Raw genomic sequence first — 19,249 nt, 5'->3', positions numbered from 1 at the left:
TCTTTCCCTTTAAACATTTTATTTTCTTGTAAAGCAGCATTTCCTACACAGAGAATGTTGTCTTGATGTAGAATAGAAGCCAGTAGAGATTTATCTTATCTGTCCCTTTGGTCCCTTTTAAATTTTCTTAGAAGATTGGTCATGTGCTGGCATGCCACGGTCAGGTTAGCGAAATGGCACCTTAAAGTGAACCTGCACAGGCTGGTACTTTAAGTCTAAGTATAGACAGTCAAAAAAGCCTGAGGCTGAATTGATTCAATCTGTTTAATTTAAGATGAATAGATTGAACTGATAAGCAAGTGAACAGATACTCACTCACTTTTGATTCTGGAAATGTAGCCATATGCCTGCGGTGGCCCAGGCCAGAAGCTGGGGGGCTCTAGAGCAGGCCTCCCTGCTGGGCTGGAGCAGACAGCTTGGGCCAAGGCTAGCCCACCCACCCACCCTGTGATGGGGGGTTTGCAGAGGAGGTGCAAAGCATCTTGGGATGCTGGGAGACTGTGAGTTAACTTGAATCTGGAAGGGATCTGGAACAGAAGTTCAGTAAACTGATTTAACTTAAATCAGTTAAAACTGATACTATATTTCTCGAGGTTTATCTTAAACTGGTTTCTGCAGTTTCAAAATCAGTTTATCTGCATTGAACTTCTGTTGTGTTACAGATTTGAACCAGTTTCTGATTACTTGTATTGGTTTATGTGTAATTTCTGTCCCTAACCTAGAGGGTGCTCTCTATCTCATGTTTACTTCTATTACATGTCAGTCCGAGCAGTCTAGTATAACTCCTTTTTTGAGATGTTAGTACTGTTAAGAGGAATTGGAGGAAAGAATGCATGCTGGTTTGTAGGCTGTTTTATTTCATGCAATTTGAAAGAGATACCATCAGATTGAAAATAATATTTTAAAAGAAAATTCCTTGCCTAAATTGCAAACAGTGCTGCAAGCAATTCAAGCTAAAAGAATGTAATTAACATGGTTGCTTATTTACGTTTAATTTTTTTGCCCAGTTTGAACATGGGAAATACGTAATCTGTCTGGGTCATGCTACCGTACACAGGAGACTGGAAAACACTGCAAGTTTGCATTTGTGGAAATTCCTTTATAAGTCAGCCTTGTGATGAAGCATTTTCCTTCCCCACCTTTCATACAGAGGGCACTTACAGAAGTTATATCTTTCATGTACTGAGGCTCCTGAAAGTGCTCTGCAGCCATAACGTAACAAATGTTCATGGCTGGAGGGCACTTTTAAAATGGCTTATTGAACAAAAATTTAACCCTCATTTGATAAAGCATCAGACAGGGACACTAACATAGAGCGCCTTAGGGAACTTGTGTATAGGTTCCCTGCGAGGGTTAATTTGGGGCGATTCCGTTTACATCCTGTGTGGCTCTGCAAGGCTGGACTGGTGCTTTTGTAGGCGAGAACCAGCCCAGCTCCTCCCCTGGGGCTGTCATGGAAAGAAGACAGAGTCTCCTCTCTGCACATCAAGGAGGGGAGAGAGGCATGGGAAAAGGAAGCCTCTCCTGCCACACATACCCCCCCCCCCCAAGCTACCCCTGCTGGAGTCTGAGGGGTCACTGGGCCTGTGATGTGGGGAACTCTTCCCCTACCTGCTCCACCCCCTGCATGAGTGTCTTGACTGTGGCAGAAGCTGCTGCACCCAGAGCTGGGGTAGAGGGAAAATGGAGTACCCCTGCCAAGTGGGCCCAGCTTGGCTACCCCTGCTGGGGTCTTGGTGAGGAGTAGGCCAGGCCCATGAGACTGGGGGCTCCATTTCCCCTCCTCTCCCACCTCGGCTGTGGGTGCAGCAGCCTTTGTCACTGTCAAGTTGCTCATGTGGGGCGGGGGCAATGAGGCCCCCCACTGTTGTGCAGGCCCAGTCGGGCTCCCCACAAGACCCCAGCAGGGGTAGCCAGGCCAAGTCCATGTGGCGGTGTGGGGAGGAGGCTCTGTTCCTGCCCCACCTGAGGCTTCTGACAGCAGCAGACTCATGACTGCTATACCTAGAGCTGGTGTGGGGAAGAGGTAACAGAGCCCCCCTACTTCATGGACCCAGCCCAGCTATCCTTGCTGGGGTTTAGGGGGGAGCCTAGCTGGGCCTGTGAAGTGGGGGGCTCCATTTCTCCCCCAGCTCAAGGCGGGAAGCCTCTGCCGCTGTCAAGGCACTTGTACACGGGTTGGAGCGAGGAAAGGAGTCTCATCCCCACCATGTAGGCCTGGGGTGGCTCTTCTCAAAACCCCAGCAGGGGTAGCTGCAGAGGAGGGGAACAGATGTGGAGCTGGGGAGGAGGGGGGGGGGGGGGGGGGGGGGGCTCCATCTCTTCCCCCCTGCAGGCACTGCTAACAGTTGCCAGCTGATGGGGAGTGGGACTAATGATGGGGGTAATCTGGCAGCCTCCTGGGAGGCTGCTGGAGCAGCCCTGCCTGTCGGCCAGTGGCAGTGTAGGCAGACTTTGAGCCCCCCCACACAATGGGTGAATGCCTGTTGGGTTCAATAGCACTCTAACTCATGCTGCTTTGTGTAAAGCACTGAGTTAGAGTGCTTCCTTGATAGGCTGCCTGCACACGTGTATGTGCCCAGAAGTAGTGTGGGGGGTGGGAGGGTTGGCTATTTGGGCAATGCAACCAATGATGCCAGGCCTTTCCATGGGTTTCCAGTGCCACTGGTAAACTGCCTACCTTGCAGGGAAGAGAGACCCTTGTAAAGGAATACTGATAGGGTCAGCAGGGGTTTGTAGCCATATTGGTCTACAGGCAAAAGAATCAGAACTTATGGCAGAGGTAATATCTTTTATTAGACCAAGTAGATATTTGCAAAAAAAAAATCTTTATTTGCAAGGTTTTGGGCACAATCGCCCTTCATCAGGAATAAGAGAATGCAAAGATTTTAAATTGCTCCTAGGTGGAAATGAAATTTCATATTTCACAGGAGAGATGAAGGTATAGTAAGATAGGGGTCAGCATTAATGTATTTATCTCCCATGGGGTTCATGTGGGTAGAATACCTCAGAGTTCCAAAACTCTGGAGACCTTGCTGATCCCTTGGGCAGGAAATGATAGCTGTTGCTTTAAAGCAGTAGTTGGCAACCTTTTTGTGATGGCAGTCTGGAATGACCCAGCTCCAGATCCAAAAAAAGGCTAACACTAGGACCCTGCCTCCACTGCCCCCCAGCCACAGCATGCTGGCTGCAGTGTGGTGCTGCTTAAACCCCCTGCCACTGGAACTCTGCCAATGCCCCCTAGGTAGGTTGTTGATGCCTGCTTTAAAGCCTTGTTCCTTATTCCCCTGGTTCTCAACCCCAGATTGTCTAGGATTTCTTCTCTTCCAATTGTAATGCATCAAGACAATTTAATCCATCACTTCTGTTTCCAATTCTTTTGTGTTCCTTTCCGGTCCATGGTTTCCTGCACTAATACAACTTTATAATGTTTGGTTTACAGACACTTAAGGGAAATATTTTGGTTTCTTAAAGGGTCCATCTCCCTTTAAAATTAAGGCATAATAATAATTGTTCAGACACTTTATCTTTTTATTCATCCTGGGTTTCATAAAAACTCCTTTTTACCAGATCTAATACTCAGGACTCATTTGACCACACTCCGTCCTTTTATCCCCCAACCTTTCAGTGAATTTGCAAGACTGTCTTCATGTTTTGCTTGGTACATTGTGCCTTTGGCAGCACTATTGTGTTTGAAATTCTGCTTGTTTTTAGTAGTACGGCAGTGAGTTCAGCTTTGCCAAATCCTGATGGCCTCAGAAGGTCAACCCCCATTTAATGCCAGCTGAGCCTTCTATGGTTTGCTTATGCCAGAAGTGCCAAGAGGAAATTAATTGTATAAAAAGCTCTTTTCACAGTCAGCTCCATACATGCTTCATGCCTGACTTGTCAGGACATTATGTTCAGTGGATGCCATGAAACGCGCCCAATCTGAGAATCAACCTTGGATAATTCTCCTTGGACAGTTGTAATTTGTGGCTGTGATTAATCGTGTGCGCAAAGTGGACTTCAGGATGCTTTCACCATCTACTTGTCTCCTGTCCGGCACTGGGCAAATAGGGGCAGAGTAAGGCAAAATGTAAGTTACTGGTGTCCCACTCATCCCCAACCCTAGAAAGTGGAAAATGAGACTAAAACATCACTACAGTTTAGAGCAGCTTGCAGGTAGTGTAACACTAGAGCACTGCCAGTGAGTCTGCACGCTGTCAGGAGGCTGTCCTGAAGAAGTAATATCCCCCTTTGGTAAATCCCATTGATAGCATAGGGATACATTTGACTACTACTCCTTTCAGCATTCAAATCTCAAAATGGCTGTGTACTCCCAAGCAGCAGTTTCATAGATAGAAATGAATAACTACCTGACAGCACTTAGTCTGTTTAAGACAGCTGCTTTTTTATGGGTCTTGGCATTCCATGGAGAGAGACAGAATGCAGAGGAGACACCCAGGTTTAGCAATTCAAGACAATGCATTCAAAATCTTACTTTGTGGTGATTTATGCACTGTGTTCTGCACCTTGGTGGATTTCTGCTTCTGGTTGCGCTTTAGTGAATTAATTGTACAAGTATATATGCATAAGTGTTCAGTCCCTTCATTCCTTTCTTAGTTTGTTTGAAAAGGTAGGGCTTGGAACCTGCAGTTGTTGGTGACATTAGTGTATCAAGAGCCAGATGTTTGTGGAGATCTGGCCTAGATGTGGTACAGAAATGCTGCTCCTCTGCCTTCCTGAATCACCTGAACCTTACATTAGTGCAAACTGAGTGCATGTGTCAACTAGAATGAAGGCCTTATCTACACATGTGAATGCACAGTTACACATGTACATTGTAAAATTGCACGTTTAACCAAAATAGTTACTTCAGTATAAAACTAGATGTAGAGCAGGCCTTAGTTTGTTTCAATTCATTTTTATACTACCAGTTAAAGCTACCAGTTAAAATCAGTTTACATATAGATAGGTACATTTGAATATTCATTTCTTTACGGGTGGCTATATTCAAATAGTTAAGAATTTTTTGGTATTGATTATATGCTGTCGTTACTCAAAGATTTCCCTAAAAAGGACTGGTCAGTGAGTGATTATGTCAGGCCTGACTTAGTTTCACACACTTGGAATTAAAGTACAAGTTTCCACTTTATGTTGACATTGTTTGTTCATTGTGTAAATGATTTCTGAAACCCATGAACAGTGTGTCAGTGTCTCTTCCTACTTCAATTTAAAATAAAATGTAGCATTAAAAATTGATCAGGGTAGACTTCTCCAATTTGTTCTAACAATTCCAAGTACTGGAAGATTTCAAAATGTCACTTGAACATTTGAGAGATACTTTTGACATTTTGTATGTTAGTCACAGAGGCAAGGGTTCTTTGGGATACGTAAGAAAAGTAAAACCAAAGCAGTTAAATCCATGATTGCTTCCTGGAATTTATAACAGAATCGCCCTATCATATTTTATATCTAGAAATTGAATTGTCATGACTACTTCTAAGTCACTCTATCCCTTTTGATTCAATAGGAAAAAATGTAGAGGTACATTTCCATCTGCTTAGTGATATCACGTAACGGTTCTGTGTATGTGTTGTTTATACCTGTGATTTTAAGTAGTATGAGACGTGTAGGTATTAGAAGCTGTGTGTCCTGTCTTTTTAAGAGCACACTCATACCTCACTATTTATTCAGTATTCTTTTCTCTCACTTTGGAGTCAGTAAAATGTAGAAGCAATTTAAAAACTTGTATTGGTGTATTCAACTCTACTTTCAGCCTCTTCAGTGCTTCCCTGTTTTGATGAAATAAGCCTCTGGCTCACTCTCAACTTCCTACAGCTGATTGTCTCAAAGACTGAACAGCTTTGTCCTTTTTCTGTTCTCCTGCTCTGGCATCTCCTGTATCTATTGTCAGCTCCGCAAAATTGCCTGTGTAGTATGAACTCACAGATCTTGTTTCTTTAAAACACACCACTCATCGAACTCAAGCTTTGCCTCTGCTCATGTAATGCCAGACATCCACTCTGTCTGTTCACCCAGTATTACCATTTTGGGTAGAAGAGATTTCTCTGCAGCAGCTTCTGCCATCTGGAACAGCCTTCTTTTATCTCTCTGGTTCATCAGGTCTCCATTTGCTTTTCAATTCTTTTCTAAAAATACAGCTTTTTCCCCTCACCTATCCCACTTTAGTTTTTGTTGGCCCTATGACTGAATGCTTAATTTATTCACTATGGAATGTCTTTACAACACTCTTCTCTGATTCTTACTAGAAATGCTCTTGAATTATTTAACTCTGTGTAACACTTTGGGGGAAGATTTATATTAAAAATTCTACACAAAACAAAATGTTGTTAGGGAATTAAAAGCCATAGACACTTCTTTCAAGCTATGCAAGCAATTATTGATAGGCTCTACCTTTTGTACCATAACTAGATGTTGGTACCAAGTGTCCATAATTTTTTTTAACTGTCAGTTTTTTTAACTTTGTCAGTATTAAAAGGGCCAATGATTTGCCTTTCTAACCCCAAGTGAGAACCCTAGACCCATGTACAAATTAAGTCAAAGGCATACAAAAGTGAGCAGATAATTTCAGTCTTGCATTATTTTTCTGAATGCTTTACCAGCCCACTAGAAAAATCAGTTTCCTGATATATAAAACCTTTTGCACAGCTTGAGTGATCCATGGTAAGATCAGACCAATGTCTCAGAACTATAGTAAAGGAACATAAGTACAATTTTGAACATCATGACTCAATTATGCTCAGAAAAAAGATTGTTGGATTGTCAAGCAGATTACAGACCACTGTTATTCTGAGCTTGTATTTGTACGTACCCCTGAAAGAGAGAAATGTTGGACTCTTTCATTGCAGTACTCAAAATAAGAAAATTGAGGTACTGCAGCATAGAAATGCTCAAAGTCGTTGAGCACTGTGGAAGAGACTTCATTAGAAAGAAATGGTTGTAATCGCTAGGTGAGGCTTCCCTTGATGATGGTCTGAAAATTGCATTTGGTACAGCATGCAGCACCCTGACTTCTGGCAGGGGTGGGTTGCTAGTTATTCACATGTTCCAGAGTCTGCACTGGCTCCCAATGCAAAACAAGGTGCTGTTCTGACCTAAAAGGCCCTAAATGGTCTGATCCCTGTGCACAAGTAAGTGGATCACTTGGCCTGCTGGCTTTTGAAGGAGAATTTGCAACCTAATGAGATTCTCAGTCAGTTTTCTAAAGCAAAGGTCAGCCTTTAAGTAAATAAACAAAACAAAATCCCTCTGTCCTCTCCGGCACTGAGAGGGAAACCCCTTTCTCTTCCAGCCCCAGCACAGCAGCCTGGTTCCTTGCAGCAAGCTGTTCCCTTCACAGCTTGCTTCTTCCTATCTCTTGCTTTCTTTTCTGGGAGCTTTTAAAGTTCCCAGTAGGACACTTCCTTGTTACTCAAAGGGCACAGACAGACGTTAGGGACCCGCTGTAACTCATGGTGCATTATGTAAAGCGCCATGAGCTAGAGCTCCCCTCTACCCCGCAACCCAACAGATGTTCACCAGCTGTGGAGGGGGGCCTGGAGACAGCCTGCACTAGCCCAGGCCAGCTAGGCCAGACCTCCCCCCCCCACAGCTCCCAGGCTGTCAGCAAGGGAACTCCCAGCTGCTGAAGGCCCAGAGCTGGGGCAGGAGGCACCCCCTCACCTTGTGAACCAACCCCAGATACCCCAGCTCAAGTACTGGGGGGGAGGGGGGGGAGGGGGGTCAGGCCTCTAAAGCGAGGGGGCTCCATACTAGCCCAGGCCAGCTAGGCCAGACCTCCCCCCCCCACAGCTCCCAGGCTGTCAGCAAGGGAACTCCCAGCTGCTGAAGGCCCAGAGCTGGGGCAGGAGGCACCCCCTCACCTTGTGAACCAACCCCAGATACCCCAGCTCAAGTACTGGGGGGGAGGGGGGGGAGGGGGGTCAGGCCTCTAAGGCGAGGGGGCTCCATTTTCTCCATCCACCCAGCTCTGACCATTCAGCAGCTGGGAAAAGCCAGCACAGAGCTGCTGCCTGCTGAATGGCAGAGCTGAAGGGGAGTGGGCAAGGAATGGGGCCCCCTCACCTTGCAGCCTCTGCAGCTACCCTGGCTGGAGTATTGCGGGGAGTCAGGTGAAGCTAGGGGACTCCATCCCCTCCCCCAGCTGTGGCCATTCAGCAGCCAGCAGCTCTGCTGACCCGCTGGTTCTCTCCCTTCAGCTCTCAGCTAGTGGTTCTCGAACTCTCAACTTCCATCTCTCAGCTCCTAGCTGTCTGCTTGTCTTTCCCAAGGAGCCTAACTCTCCCCCTCTGGTTTTTCTGGAATCTCCCTCCTCTGGTTCTCCCTCCTGGGGGCCTTTTATCTCCCTTCTAGCTAATTATTTCCCCCAGCTGGCCCCGTTGCCTAGGCAGCCTGCAATCACCTCATATTGCCTCTGGCTGGGCTGTAACCCTTGTCAGCCTGCAGACTGCCCCCAGGCTCCTTGAGCTGGCAGACTGCCACCATTATACACATCATATGCCTTATATATGGTGCATTTCTTAACACAGCCCAAAACAGCACTTGTTTTTCATATGAATGCATTGCATAGTTACCTCATGTTGAGTTTCTGATCTTCCAGAATTCACCATAACTCCTCAAATGAAAGAAAAAGGTCCTTGCTACATAGAGAATAAACTACATGTCCTTATTTTCCCTTGCTCTGAGAATTTGCAGTGACATTTTTTGCTGATTTTTATCATTTATGATTAAAAAATAAGCTTGTATAACTTATCTTCAGCATATGCTGTATTACACTATATATATCTTTAAAATCCTTAAAAATATGGAGTTTGTAATCATTTATTATGTGAAGTTCTTAGAAACTGATTTTATTGTGAAAGCTAGCAAGATGGAAAGTTGAAACTTTTATTCAGGACTGGAAAAGATTAAGATTAACATCATTTGAAACAAATGGCAGTAGATGAAAGTAATATTTTCTGTCATAAGTGAGGGCACCTAAAGTACAAAAATAAGTCCTTATTTTGATTATATAAGCTCTCGTGAATATTTTTTAAAGGATGCAGTGTACCAGGCTGTGCAAAATGAAAAAAATTCTTGGAACACCTGATCAGAGAACTGATTGCCAAAGCCTAGTCTATGGATCAAAAAGTTATTTGTACAGTATTTCTCTTTCAAAGTGTGCCAAAAGCATTCAAGTGCTATGTTTTTAGGCTTTACTGAAACAGTCAGGAATGATCCTTGAAAAGCAAGTTTTCCATATCTTCGAGAAAAAAATAAAATGACAGATAAGCCACACACACACACACAAAAAAAGACCCCAACTGAAAAGTCTATCTAATTTTTCAGCCTTTCTCAGGTGCTGAATATATGTATATGTATGTTGATATCTTGATGTTGCTACAATGACTGAATACATTTAAAATAATGATTGTTATGCAGAAATATTTGAAGAACCACTTTCTCTTATTACTGAACAAACATAGGATGTCTCTTATTAGTTTTTACCAGCTTTGTCATTGCGTTTTTTAGGCTTTCCAGTGAATTTAACAAGGGAAATCTCAAACTTAATAAACGGGAGATTTAATTTCCATGTATTTTATTTAATGTATTTAAATATTGTAAATAATGATTGTTTTTTTCTAATATGTATGTCAAACATTGGAATGATTCTCCTCATACTTTTTTAATTCACTTTGGTAATACATGAGAATGAAATAATTTACAAAGGGTTCTTTGTTAAGCCTTTTTATGGTTATCAGATGGTAGGGAAACATAACAATAAGAATAACTTTCTGTGGGGGAACATAATGCAAATAACCCCCTTTAAAGAAGTGCTAAAGCATATCTCGTGCATATGCTATAGAACAAACGGTCAAATCAAATGACTTTTCATAGTTTCATAGTTTCAGGGTCGGAAGGGACCTAATAGATCTTCTAGCCCGCCCCCCCGCCAGGGCGGGAGAACAACCCAAAAAAACACAAACAAAACCACTCACCCTAAAAACAAAAACGGGACTCAAATGAGTCCAGCCAGGTAAGTATCCAGCCTCTTCTTAAAGATCCCCAGGGTAGGGGCCAGCACCACCTCCCTTGGAAGTTGGTTCCAGCTCCTAGCCGCCCTGACTGTGAAGTAGTTTTTTCGGATGTCCAATCTGTACCTCCTCTCCATCAACTTGTGCCCATTATTCCTTGTTATGCCAGCAGGGGCTAGGGGAAACAGCGTCTCCCCCAAACCCTTCTGGTTCCCCCTAGTGAGTTTATAGACGGTCACCAGGTCCCCCCTCAGCCTTCTCTTGTGGAGGCTGAATAGGTTCAAGTCCCGCAGTCTCTCACTGTAGGGTCTGCCCTGTTGTCCCCGGATCATGCGGGTGGCCCTCCTCTGGACCCTCTCCATGTTGTCCACATCCCTCCTGAAATGGGGCGCACAGAACTGGACACAATACTCCAGCTGCGGCCTGACCAGCGTCGCATAGAGGGGGAGGATCACCTCCCTGGCTCTACTCGAGATGCACCTGTGGATGCACGACAAGGTCCGGTTAGCCCTGCCAACCATGACCTCGCATTGTCGGCCCATGTTCATCTTGGAGTCAATAATGACACCAAGATCCCTTTCCGCCTCCGTGCTCTCAAGTAGGGAGTTCCCCATCGTATAAGTGTGCTGCTGGTTCCTACTACCCAAGTGCAGCACCCTGCACTTGTCCGTATTGAAACGCATCCTGTTCCTGTCTGCCCACCCCTGTAACCTATCCAGATCCTTCTGCAATCTCTCTCTCCCTGCTAGCGTGCTCACCTCCCCCCAAATTTTGGTGTCATCAGCGAATTTAAACAGGTTGCTCTCCACCCCAACATCAAGATCGCTGATGAAGACATTGAACAGCGCAGGGCCCAGGACCGAGCCCTGAGGGACTCCACTACCCACCTCCCCCCAAGTCGAATATGATCCATCCACCACCACCCTCTGAGTGCGACCCTTCAGCCAATCTGCAATCCATCTGACCGTGTAGGCATCTATGCCACAGTCGCCTAGTTTACTAATTAGGATGGGGTGAGAGACGGTGTCAAAGGCCTTGCTGAAGTCCAGAAAGACTACATCCACCGCGACACCTGCATCCATGGCCTTTGTGACCTGATCATAAAAGGCAATCAGGTTGGTCTGACATGATCTCCCCCTAATAAATCCATGCTGATTGCCCCTGAGCATCATCTCGGATGCCGGCCCATCACAAATGTGCTCCTTGATGATCTTCTCAAAGAGCTTCCCCAGGATTGAGGTAAGACTGACGGGCCTATAATTGCCCGGGTCCTCCCTTTTCCCTTTTTTGAAGATGGGGACCACATTAGCTACCTTCCAATCGTCTGGCACCTGGCCCAAGCACCACGATCGCTCGTAGAGCCGTGCCAGGGGCCCTGCAATAACCCCAGCCAGCTCCCTCAGCACCCTGGGGTGGAGAGCATCCGGACCCGCTGACTTGAACGCGTCCAGCCCCTCCAGAAGCTCTCTAACCCGGTCCTCCCCAACCTGAGGTCTGAAGGCGATCCCCTCGCGTCCGGCTTCTATCACAGCAGGGAAGTCCCGGTCCCTGCACAAGAAAACGGAGGTGAAGAATTGGTTAAAGAGGTCCGCTTTATCCTCTGACGCAACCACCAGATTGCCCCGCATATCCTGCAGGGGCCCCACATTACCCGGCGCCTTCTTCATCCTCCCAATATATTTGAAAAAGGACTTTTTGTTATCCTTAATCCTGGACGCTAATCCGAGCTCTATCTCCGCCTTGGCCTTCCTAACAGCCCGCCTGCAGGCCCGAGCAGAGGAGGTATACTCCTCTTTGGAGATTACACCCCCCTTCCACCGGGCGTACGCCACCCTTTTGGCAAGCAGGCATTCCCGGACACCCTTGGTGAGCCAGGGGGGCTTTTGGACACTCCTGCCCGCCTTGCTTCTTGTCGGGATGGACACCCCTTGGGCCCCGAGTATCGTTTCCTTAAGGAACGACCACTCCTCTTGGACGCTGAGTTCCTCTGCCCTCAAGGACCCCAGTTCCTCTCCCACTAATCTCCTCATCTCACTGAAGTTGGCCCTCCTGAAGTCTAGGGCCACCACCTTGCTGCGGGCCCTTGACACTCTACGCTGGATGGTGAATTCCAGCACGCGATGATCACTATTGCCCAGGTGGTCAAGAACCTGGAGGCCTCTTACCAGGTCGTCGCCTGCGGCCAGGACCAGGTCCAGCAGAGCATCTCCTCTGGTGGGACTGTGCACCTCCTGAATCAAGTGGAGGTCCTGCAACTCGGCCAAGAACCTCCTGGAGCGGTCCGTCCCGGCTGACTGCTCCTCCCAGCAGATGTCCGGGTAATTAAAATCGCCCATGACAACTACATCCCTTGCTTTTAGTGTCTCCGCAAGCTGGCCTGAAAATTCCCTGTCCAGCTCCTCCTCCTGATTGGGGGGTCTGTAATAGACCCCCACCGTCAAATCCCTCTCGCCTTGCCCCCCCTGGATCTTGACCCAGAGCACTTCAGCTCGCCCTTCCCCTGACCCCATACTGCTGGCAGAGGATGTGTAGTGCTCCTTGACATAAAGTGCCACCCCCCCGCTTTTCTGCCTTCTCTATCCCGCCTGTACAGCCTATAGCCCCTAATGTTAACTGCCCAGTCATGGGATGAGTCCCACCATGTCTCTGTTAACCCTACGACATCTGGATTTGAACTAGCTATTCTGAGGGCGAGTTCCTCCTGTTTGTTCCCCATGCTACGAGCATTGGTGTACAGGCATTTAAGGCCTTGCAAGACTGTGTGCCACCCCACCCCCTGATTAGCCAGACCATCAGGACCCCTGTTACTTACATTTGCACCCCTTCCCTGATGGCAAGACCCCCATTACTTACCTTTGCACCCCTTGCCCTGATGGCGTCTCCTCGTCTTCCTGCAGCCCCCTCCCCCGGCGAGTCTAGTTTAAAGCTCGCCGTACGAGATCAGCCAACCTGGACTTGATAAACTGTAATAATATCTTGATAGTGTTTGAAGGATCCTGTACTGTTACATTAGAAAAAATTATCTAAAGCATTGAACTTGATTTATTGGAACAGTTGTTACTTCTCTTCCTTTTTAATTTGCTGCCTTTTTATGATGAAATTTTGGCCCTACTCAAGTCAATGAGAGTTTTGTCTTTGACTTTAGTAGAACCAAGATTAAGTCCATTGTCTGTGCTACTTACACATTTTCTGGCTAGGTAAGGCTTTATAATCGTTACTGATTATGTGGCTGTCTCTATTCATTAGGTAGATACATGTGCAGAAAAAGTGACAGACATATTGTCTTTTTTTCTGGCATTTTATGTCTTTTGAGAGTGGGAGTCATTAGTTTATTGGAGTAATTTCCTTCATTGCAAGAACTTTCCTGGCTTTGTGGAACACCGTTGAAGAGTTGGTGGGAAAATTTTCAACAAAGCAATTTTCTCTTGGAAAATGGGGATTCTGTATTATGAAACCATTCTGCAGTACCAACACAACTTGGAAAAACTTTGAAGGCAAACCAAGCAAGGAGGTGGGCTTCTAGCATTCTAGAAAGCTGGTTCATTGGGCCGCCCATTTTTCTGGCCACCTTGACTCACTGTCCAGCTCTGCCCAAAATTTCTTAGAAATGCAAGTGGATTTGGAACAATTGAAATGATTTGGAGTCCAGAATCATATCCAGGAGCAGATCCAGCAGGGTGGATTTGATTTAAATTGTGATTTAAAATGACTGGTCAGGAAGCCTACATTTAATCATTGTTTTCTACAAAAAGTGTATTGTTGTTTCAGATAACTTCATTAAAATATTCCCAAACAGAGCCTCTTTAATGGCCTGACAAGCCTCTTGCCATAATAGGTTTTCCCTTCTACCATACCATTCCCTCACTAGATCTCAAATCAATGGACTGGCTATACCCAGAAACTTATCCCTCAAGACTTCTGCAATAGTCTGCTCAAAATGTTTTTCTTCTGTTTCTGCTGCCCCTCCTCCTCCTTGCCCAGATCTATTCCACCCCCCACAATCCTTTATTCATTTAACTTTGGTAATATTTATAACTTTGCACTTTTACAGAGAGGTAAGGACTTGACTCTGTGTACACAGACTTGCAGAGAGACAATAAGGCCGAAGGGTAGGTAATCAGGTCTGTTATCTCTCATCTTCATATACTGCTGTTAATAAGGATGTTATCTCTGAAGACACAAATTCACAGTTTGAGAAATAAAACTAAGCATCACAGAGATGCTTAATGGGATCTTCTAGGCTGACCCCATAAGATGGGGCCCCTAATATAGTCCATGGCCTGTTGTGACCTATTTATAAAACATTTCTAAAAAGGTTGCATGAATATATTGTCTCAACTAGTATATAATTAGAAGTTATAAGTCTTATTCCATGATGGTATCTTTGAGCTCTAACATATCTTAAATTAAAATTATATACGGTTTTTTTAAAAAGCATCTTAAAAATATGATTAAATCAAAGAAATCTGATGTAAATAAAAAAAATCTGATTAAAAAATTTTTTTTTTTTAACTTGATTTGTATCCACCTTCAGATCCAGGATTTGGCAAAGTGGGGTGTGGGAGCAACTCCCCGCACTGCAGGGGACCCTGCACTGCCACTTCTTCTTTTCTCCTCCTTTTCTCTCTCCTCCCCCAACCACCAGTTTAGGCCAACTGTGCCTAGAACCTCTGGGGACTTTTTAAAGTCCCTAAAGCAGGTAAGAATCCTCTCTTCCCCTTTGTGATTAGTGGCATTTCCCCTTCCCTCCCCTTCATCCCCTCCCCTACTTGCTGCTACTGCTTTCCCTGCTGTCCTGGGGTGAGGGAAGCTTCAAAGCATCTTGCCCACTCCAGCTGGGCTATGAGACAGGTGGACTCAGATGGGACAGTGACAACTGCAGCAGTGGAGATGGGTTGGGGAAGGGTTCCCTCACCTTGCCTTGTCCCCCCAGGAGCAGGTGCAGAAAGAGGGAACCCCTCCTGCCCGTCATCTCTGATGTTGTCAGTGTTCCCAGTGAGCCCACCCTGTACAGCCCAGCTGCAGTGGGCAGGAACATCTTTGAAGCTTCCCTGGCCCATGGACAGTGTGGAAAGTAGTAGTAGCAGGTGGGTGGGAAGGGAGGGGATTTGCTTCTGAGCAGGAGAGGGAAAAAGCTAGATTCTTACCTGCTTTGGGGGCTTTAAAAATGTACCCAGAGGCTTCTGAGGTGTGATTCAATCTAGAAGGTGGATGCAGCATATCACTGCACCCTCCTCTGGATCTGCCCCTGATCACATCTCATTCATTACTGGTGTTTTTATTGATGAAATCCCTTCATCGACCAGTTTTCAGAGACATCCTCCTAGATGTATGTGAAGCCAATTAGTTACCTATATCATCTCTTCCAGATATTTAACTCTCCCTTGACTATATTCTTGGCCACGAGATTGGGAAGTTCAGTATTAAAAATGGAGAACTATATAATTTCTGGTTTATCTGCAGTTCAGTCCCTACAGCTACATCGTACTGAATCCATTCTTTAAATCAAGGCTGTTCAACCGAGGGGCCAGCTTTTGACCTGAAGACCCTGGGGGCTGCCAGTCTCACTGGTGCACAGCAAGGCTCTGCATGTCACCTGTGTAGCTTGTATAGCACGAGAGAGGCCTTCATGGACTTCCAGAGCTGCCTGAATGGGGACAGGGCTGCGCGCTGCTGACACAGCAAGGGCGGAGGCTACCCCCACAGCATGCTGGCGTCATTGTGCACCCCAGGGACTACATGCTGGCACTGTACGCAACCCCTGGCCATATCAAAGTTGAACAGCACTGCTTTCAATATTGTATGGTCTAGTGTCTAACGAGCAGCACAGCATTCACAAATACACAGCCCACTAGAGAAATCCATGGTGTTATTGAGTTATATCCAGTTTCTAATTGCTTATGTATTGGATCCATTACACATGCAAAGATCACAGGGAGAAAATGTAGCATGTGTCTCAGATATCCAGGTTGTAGCCATATTGGTTTAGAGGCAAAAGGAATTGGAACTCATGGTAGAAGTAATATTGTTTATTAGACCAACTAGATGTTTGCAAAAAAAAAAAAGTGTATTTGCAAGCTTTCGGGCACAGGCACCCTTCTTCAGGCATAGGAAAAAAAATTGTAAAAGTTCTCCTAGGCAGAAATGAAAGTTCACATATCATAGGAGAGTTGAAGGTGTGGTAAGATCTCCTGTTTGGAACAGTTCATTTTATGCAGATTAGGCTCAGAGAAAAGTTGGAATAATCTGTTTACCTCCAAGTTGTTTGGTGGCAAGCAGGATGTAGAGTCATATTTCCTTCTGGTTATGATGTTTCATATTTCACAGAAGAGTAAAAAGATGGAATGCCCTTCTGGCAGGAATTTCTTATGTGGTGGGGTATCTGGGCTCTGTGATGGTGCAAATTACCTTGAACAAAGGCAGGAGCAGTGTGTCAGGTTTCAGGTGGTAAAACTTGCCTGCTCCTTGTAAAATTATGAAGATTTCATTTCAGATGTATATCTCTCATGATACTTTTTCCTTCTTTGTTTTTATGGGGCATCAGTTTTGTTTACTTTTAATCCTATGTACAGCTTACATGCTATGAGTTTGTTTATCAAGGGAGAGCTGCTCTGTTGATACAGTTGGTCAGTGTCATATGCTATGTGCGGCATGATGGGTCATGGAGGGACAGCTAGAATATTCCAGTGATCCAACAGCTGATGGGTTGGGACCTCTGGTCAACAGGTCACATCCCTTTTTCCTTCTGTACTGTCTTTTGTCCCCCCCACTGAAGGGAGAAAAGACTTTTTCCATGTCCTGAACCATGCAGAGTTTTCCGTGCAGTTTACCCCCTTTCAGGGTTTTTCTTTATAAAGGTGTAGTCTTTGGAATGATTCCTAGTCCCCTGGAAATGCAAAGGAGCTGTTTTTTTTTTCCACTGACATTGATGGGATCAGGATTTTGCTCATAGCAACAAGAGACAACATCTTTTAAACAAGTGAGTATTTTGGGCAAAATGAGTAGTGTATCAGGGATTTAAATCTAAGCCAGTTTCAGAGTGCTGTCAGCTGTCCTCCTAAAGTGGACAAGATGAATGCCCTGTACTTTGTCACTTAGAAAGAAACAGCATTTGACATGCAAGGAGAAAAATGACGTATTTGGCTTTCGTTTACAGTAATACAGAACAGATCATTTTGCTAATCCTTGCTGCAGTCTGAAAACTCCTGCAGCTGATTCAGTTCAGCAGCAAGCATGTTGAGCTTAGGGACATGAAAGGGATGCATTTAAAAATAGGAAATAAAATAAACTAAGTAGAATCATTTTCTCATTTAACACCCACTGCTTTGTGAACATACCAAACATCTTTGGATTAATATACTTTTTCTTTCTTCTTTAGGTGATAAGTAGATTGTAGTCCATATTTCTTTAAACGGAGTCAAGAAAAGTTCTTTGCGCCTTTTCTACAATGTTAAGACTAACATTTTGTTTGTGTGTTTTTGTTTTCCTTTTATAGGTTGCCTTTTTAAAGGTATGAAGAATCCAGACACATTAGTTGAAAATTCTTCTCAAGTTAACTTTCAAATGGTACACACAAATTTAAGGATAATTTCAGAGCCATTGAGGATAAAAAGAAAGACATTTTATTTCATCCTTTTTCTAGCTTGCTATTTGATTATGAAAATACAAAGCCAGTAACAGAGAGCAATAACTAACTCAGGGAGGCATATGCTACATGCCTGGAGTTCTGAGAGTGACTTACCTCCCATGTCAGAAAACTGGTATTTCTGTAATGATGACCCCTTCATTGCCAAGGGTGAAGAAATTATGTGCCAACCTCTCTATGGCACAGTGCTTCATAAACCGATTTGTCTTGCATGGAAAATGAAGAACGGGCAGCCAATAGAAGGTATAAAGTATTCAATGTAGTGAATTCTAAGACATGCATGCAGTACTTTTTTCTACTTTGTTTCGGTTGATAAACCTAAAAGGTCACCAGATAAATAGAATTCGAAAATACAAAATGATGTTTTCCAGCAACCTTGGGCCTGCATCACACACATTCCTTTTCAAGAGAGAAACTGGTATTTCAGTGCCTGTACTCTGTGTAAAACTAAATGAGATTGACACTGCTTCCATTAAAATTTACAACAAAAAGATTTTGTGATTACTTGAAAGAAATGACCCTGCAACTTTAAAAAGAAGCATGCATGCTAATGTAGGCTTTGTAGGGGCTGTTAGGAGTTCTTTTGACAGAATTCATCTGTGTCCAGGGCAATACATCCTTGCATACATTGTCCTTCTGAGGTACCTCATCCCTTCTTTGGAGAGACCACATGTTTGGGTGGCAGAAAGTTGGGCAAGCTGCCATATTAGGGCATTTATTCACAGACTTTTTTTCCAGCTACACGCCAGTGATCTGCTACTTCAGAGCAGACTCAACTGCTTCACACATGAGCTGAGGCGAACTGCACTGCGCCCCGTGTAGTTGTATAAGCAGCGAAGTGCGCGTCAGTGTGCAGAAAAGGGCGGTGCTGCACTTCTGAACTAAAGCATCTCCAAGATGTTATAGTTCAAAAGCATGCTGCCACCATTTTCTCAGAGCTGACATGCATTTTGCCACTTATACAACTATATGTGTCGCAGTGCTGGGTGCTTTTCAAAGCACCCAGCGTTGCAAAAATGCCCTTACAGACTAACTGCTTCAGAGAGGTATAAGCTTTTGTAAGTGACAGCCTACTTCATCAGATGATAGCAAGCTGTCACCTGTGAAAGATCATGGTTCCCTGTATCTGTTAGTCTGTAAGGTGACACCCTGATCTACCCTCTGCTTGACTTTGGAAAAGCTTGGCTAACTATCTTTCATATCTGGGTGGGAGTGTAGTTCAATGCCATTCAGTTCTTCTGCTTCTTATGAGTCTGTCAATGAGGGTGCCACTTAATGCTAATTGGAGTTGGAATGATTTCTGTGTTGCGGACACGTATTTACTTGTCACTGGACTGATATTTCCAAATACACTATCTACAGAAAAAAAAAGACTTTTTCTTGTTTTCAGATGCAGAGTGCACTGCTCCCTCTCCAGTTGTCAGTAATCACTTTTGCCTCCGCTGCTCAGAAAAGTACCAGAAAGGATTTGTACGTGTGGGTGGGCAATGGACAGAGAGAGATGATCTATTTATCTCTATACAAGTAATACTATTACTTTTGTTCAGCAGCTGCTCTCTGCTCTGTCTAAACTAAGGAAATAGCT

The 19,249-nt window shown here is 44.8% G+C and overlaps 1 protein-coding gene across 1 annotated transcript in view; it reads left to right on the top strand.

Moving 5' to 3' along the window:
- Positions 1-18,560, top strand: part of LOC102383121 (E3 ubiquitin-protein ligase E3D-like) — a gene marked incomplete at its 5' end in the record, with an annotated part of 136,501 nt that extends 117,941 nt beyond the window's left edge. The window contains one exon of the mRNA XM_014520843.2: positions 17,515-18,560. Within this exon, the coding sequence (XP_014376329.1) occupies positions 17,515-17,535 (21 nt within the window). The remainder of the gene's footprint in view (positions 1-17,514) is intronic.
- Between the last annotated feature and the right edge of the window lie 689 nt (positions 18,561-19,249).

The sequence above is a fragment of the Alligator sinensis genome, unplaced genomic scaffold (assembly GCF_000455745.1).
Source record: "Alligator sinensis unplaced genomic scaffold, ASM45574v1 scaffold405_2, whole genome shotgun sequence".
NCBI lineage: Eukaryota > Metazoa > Chordata > Crocodylia > Alligatoridae > Alligator > Alligator sinensis.
This window is presented reverse-complemented; position numbering and strand designations above follow the sequence as displayed.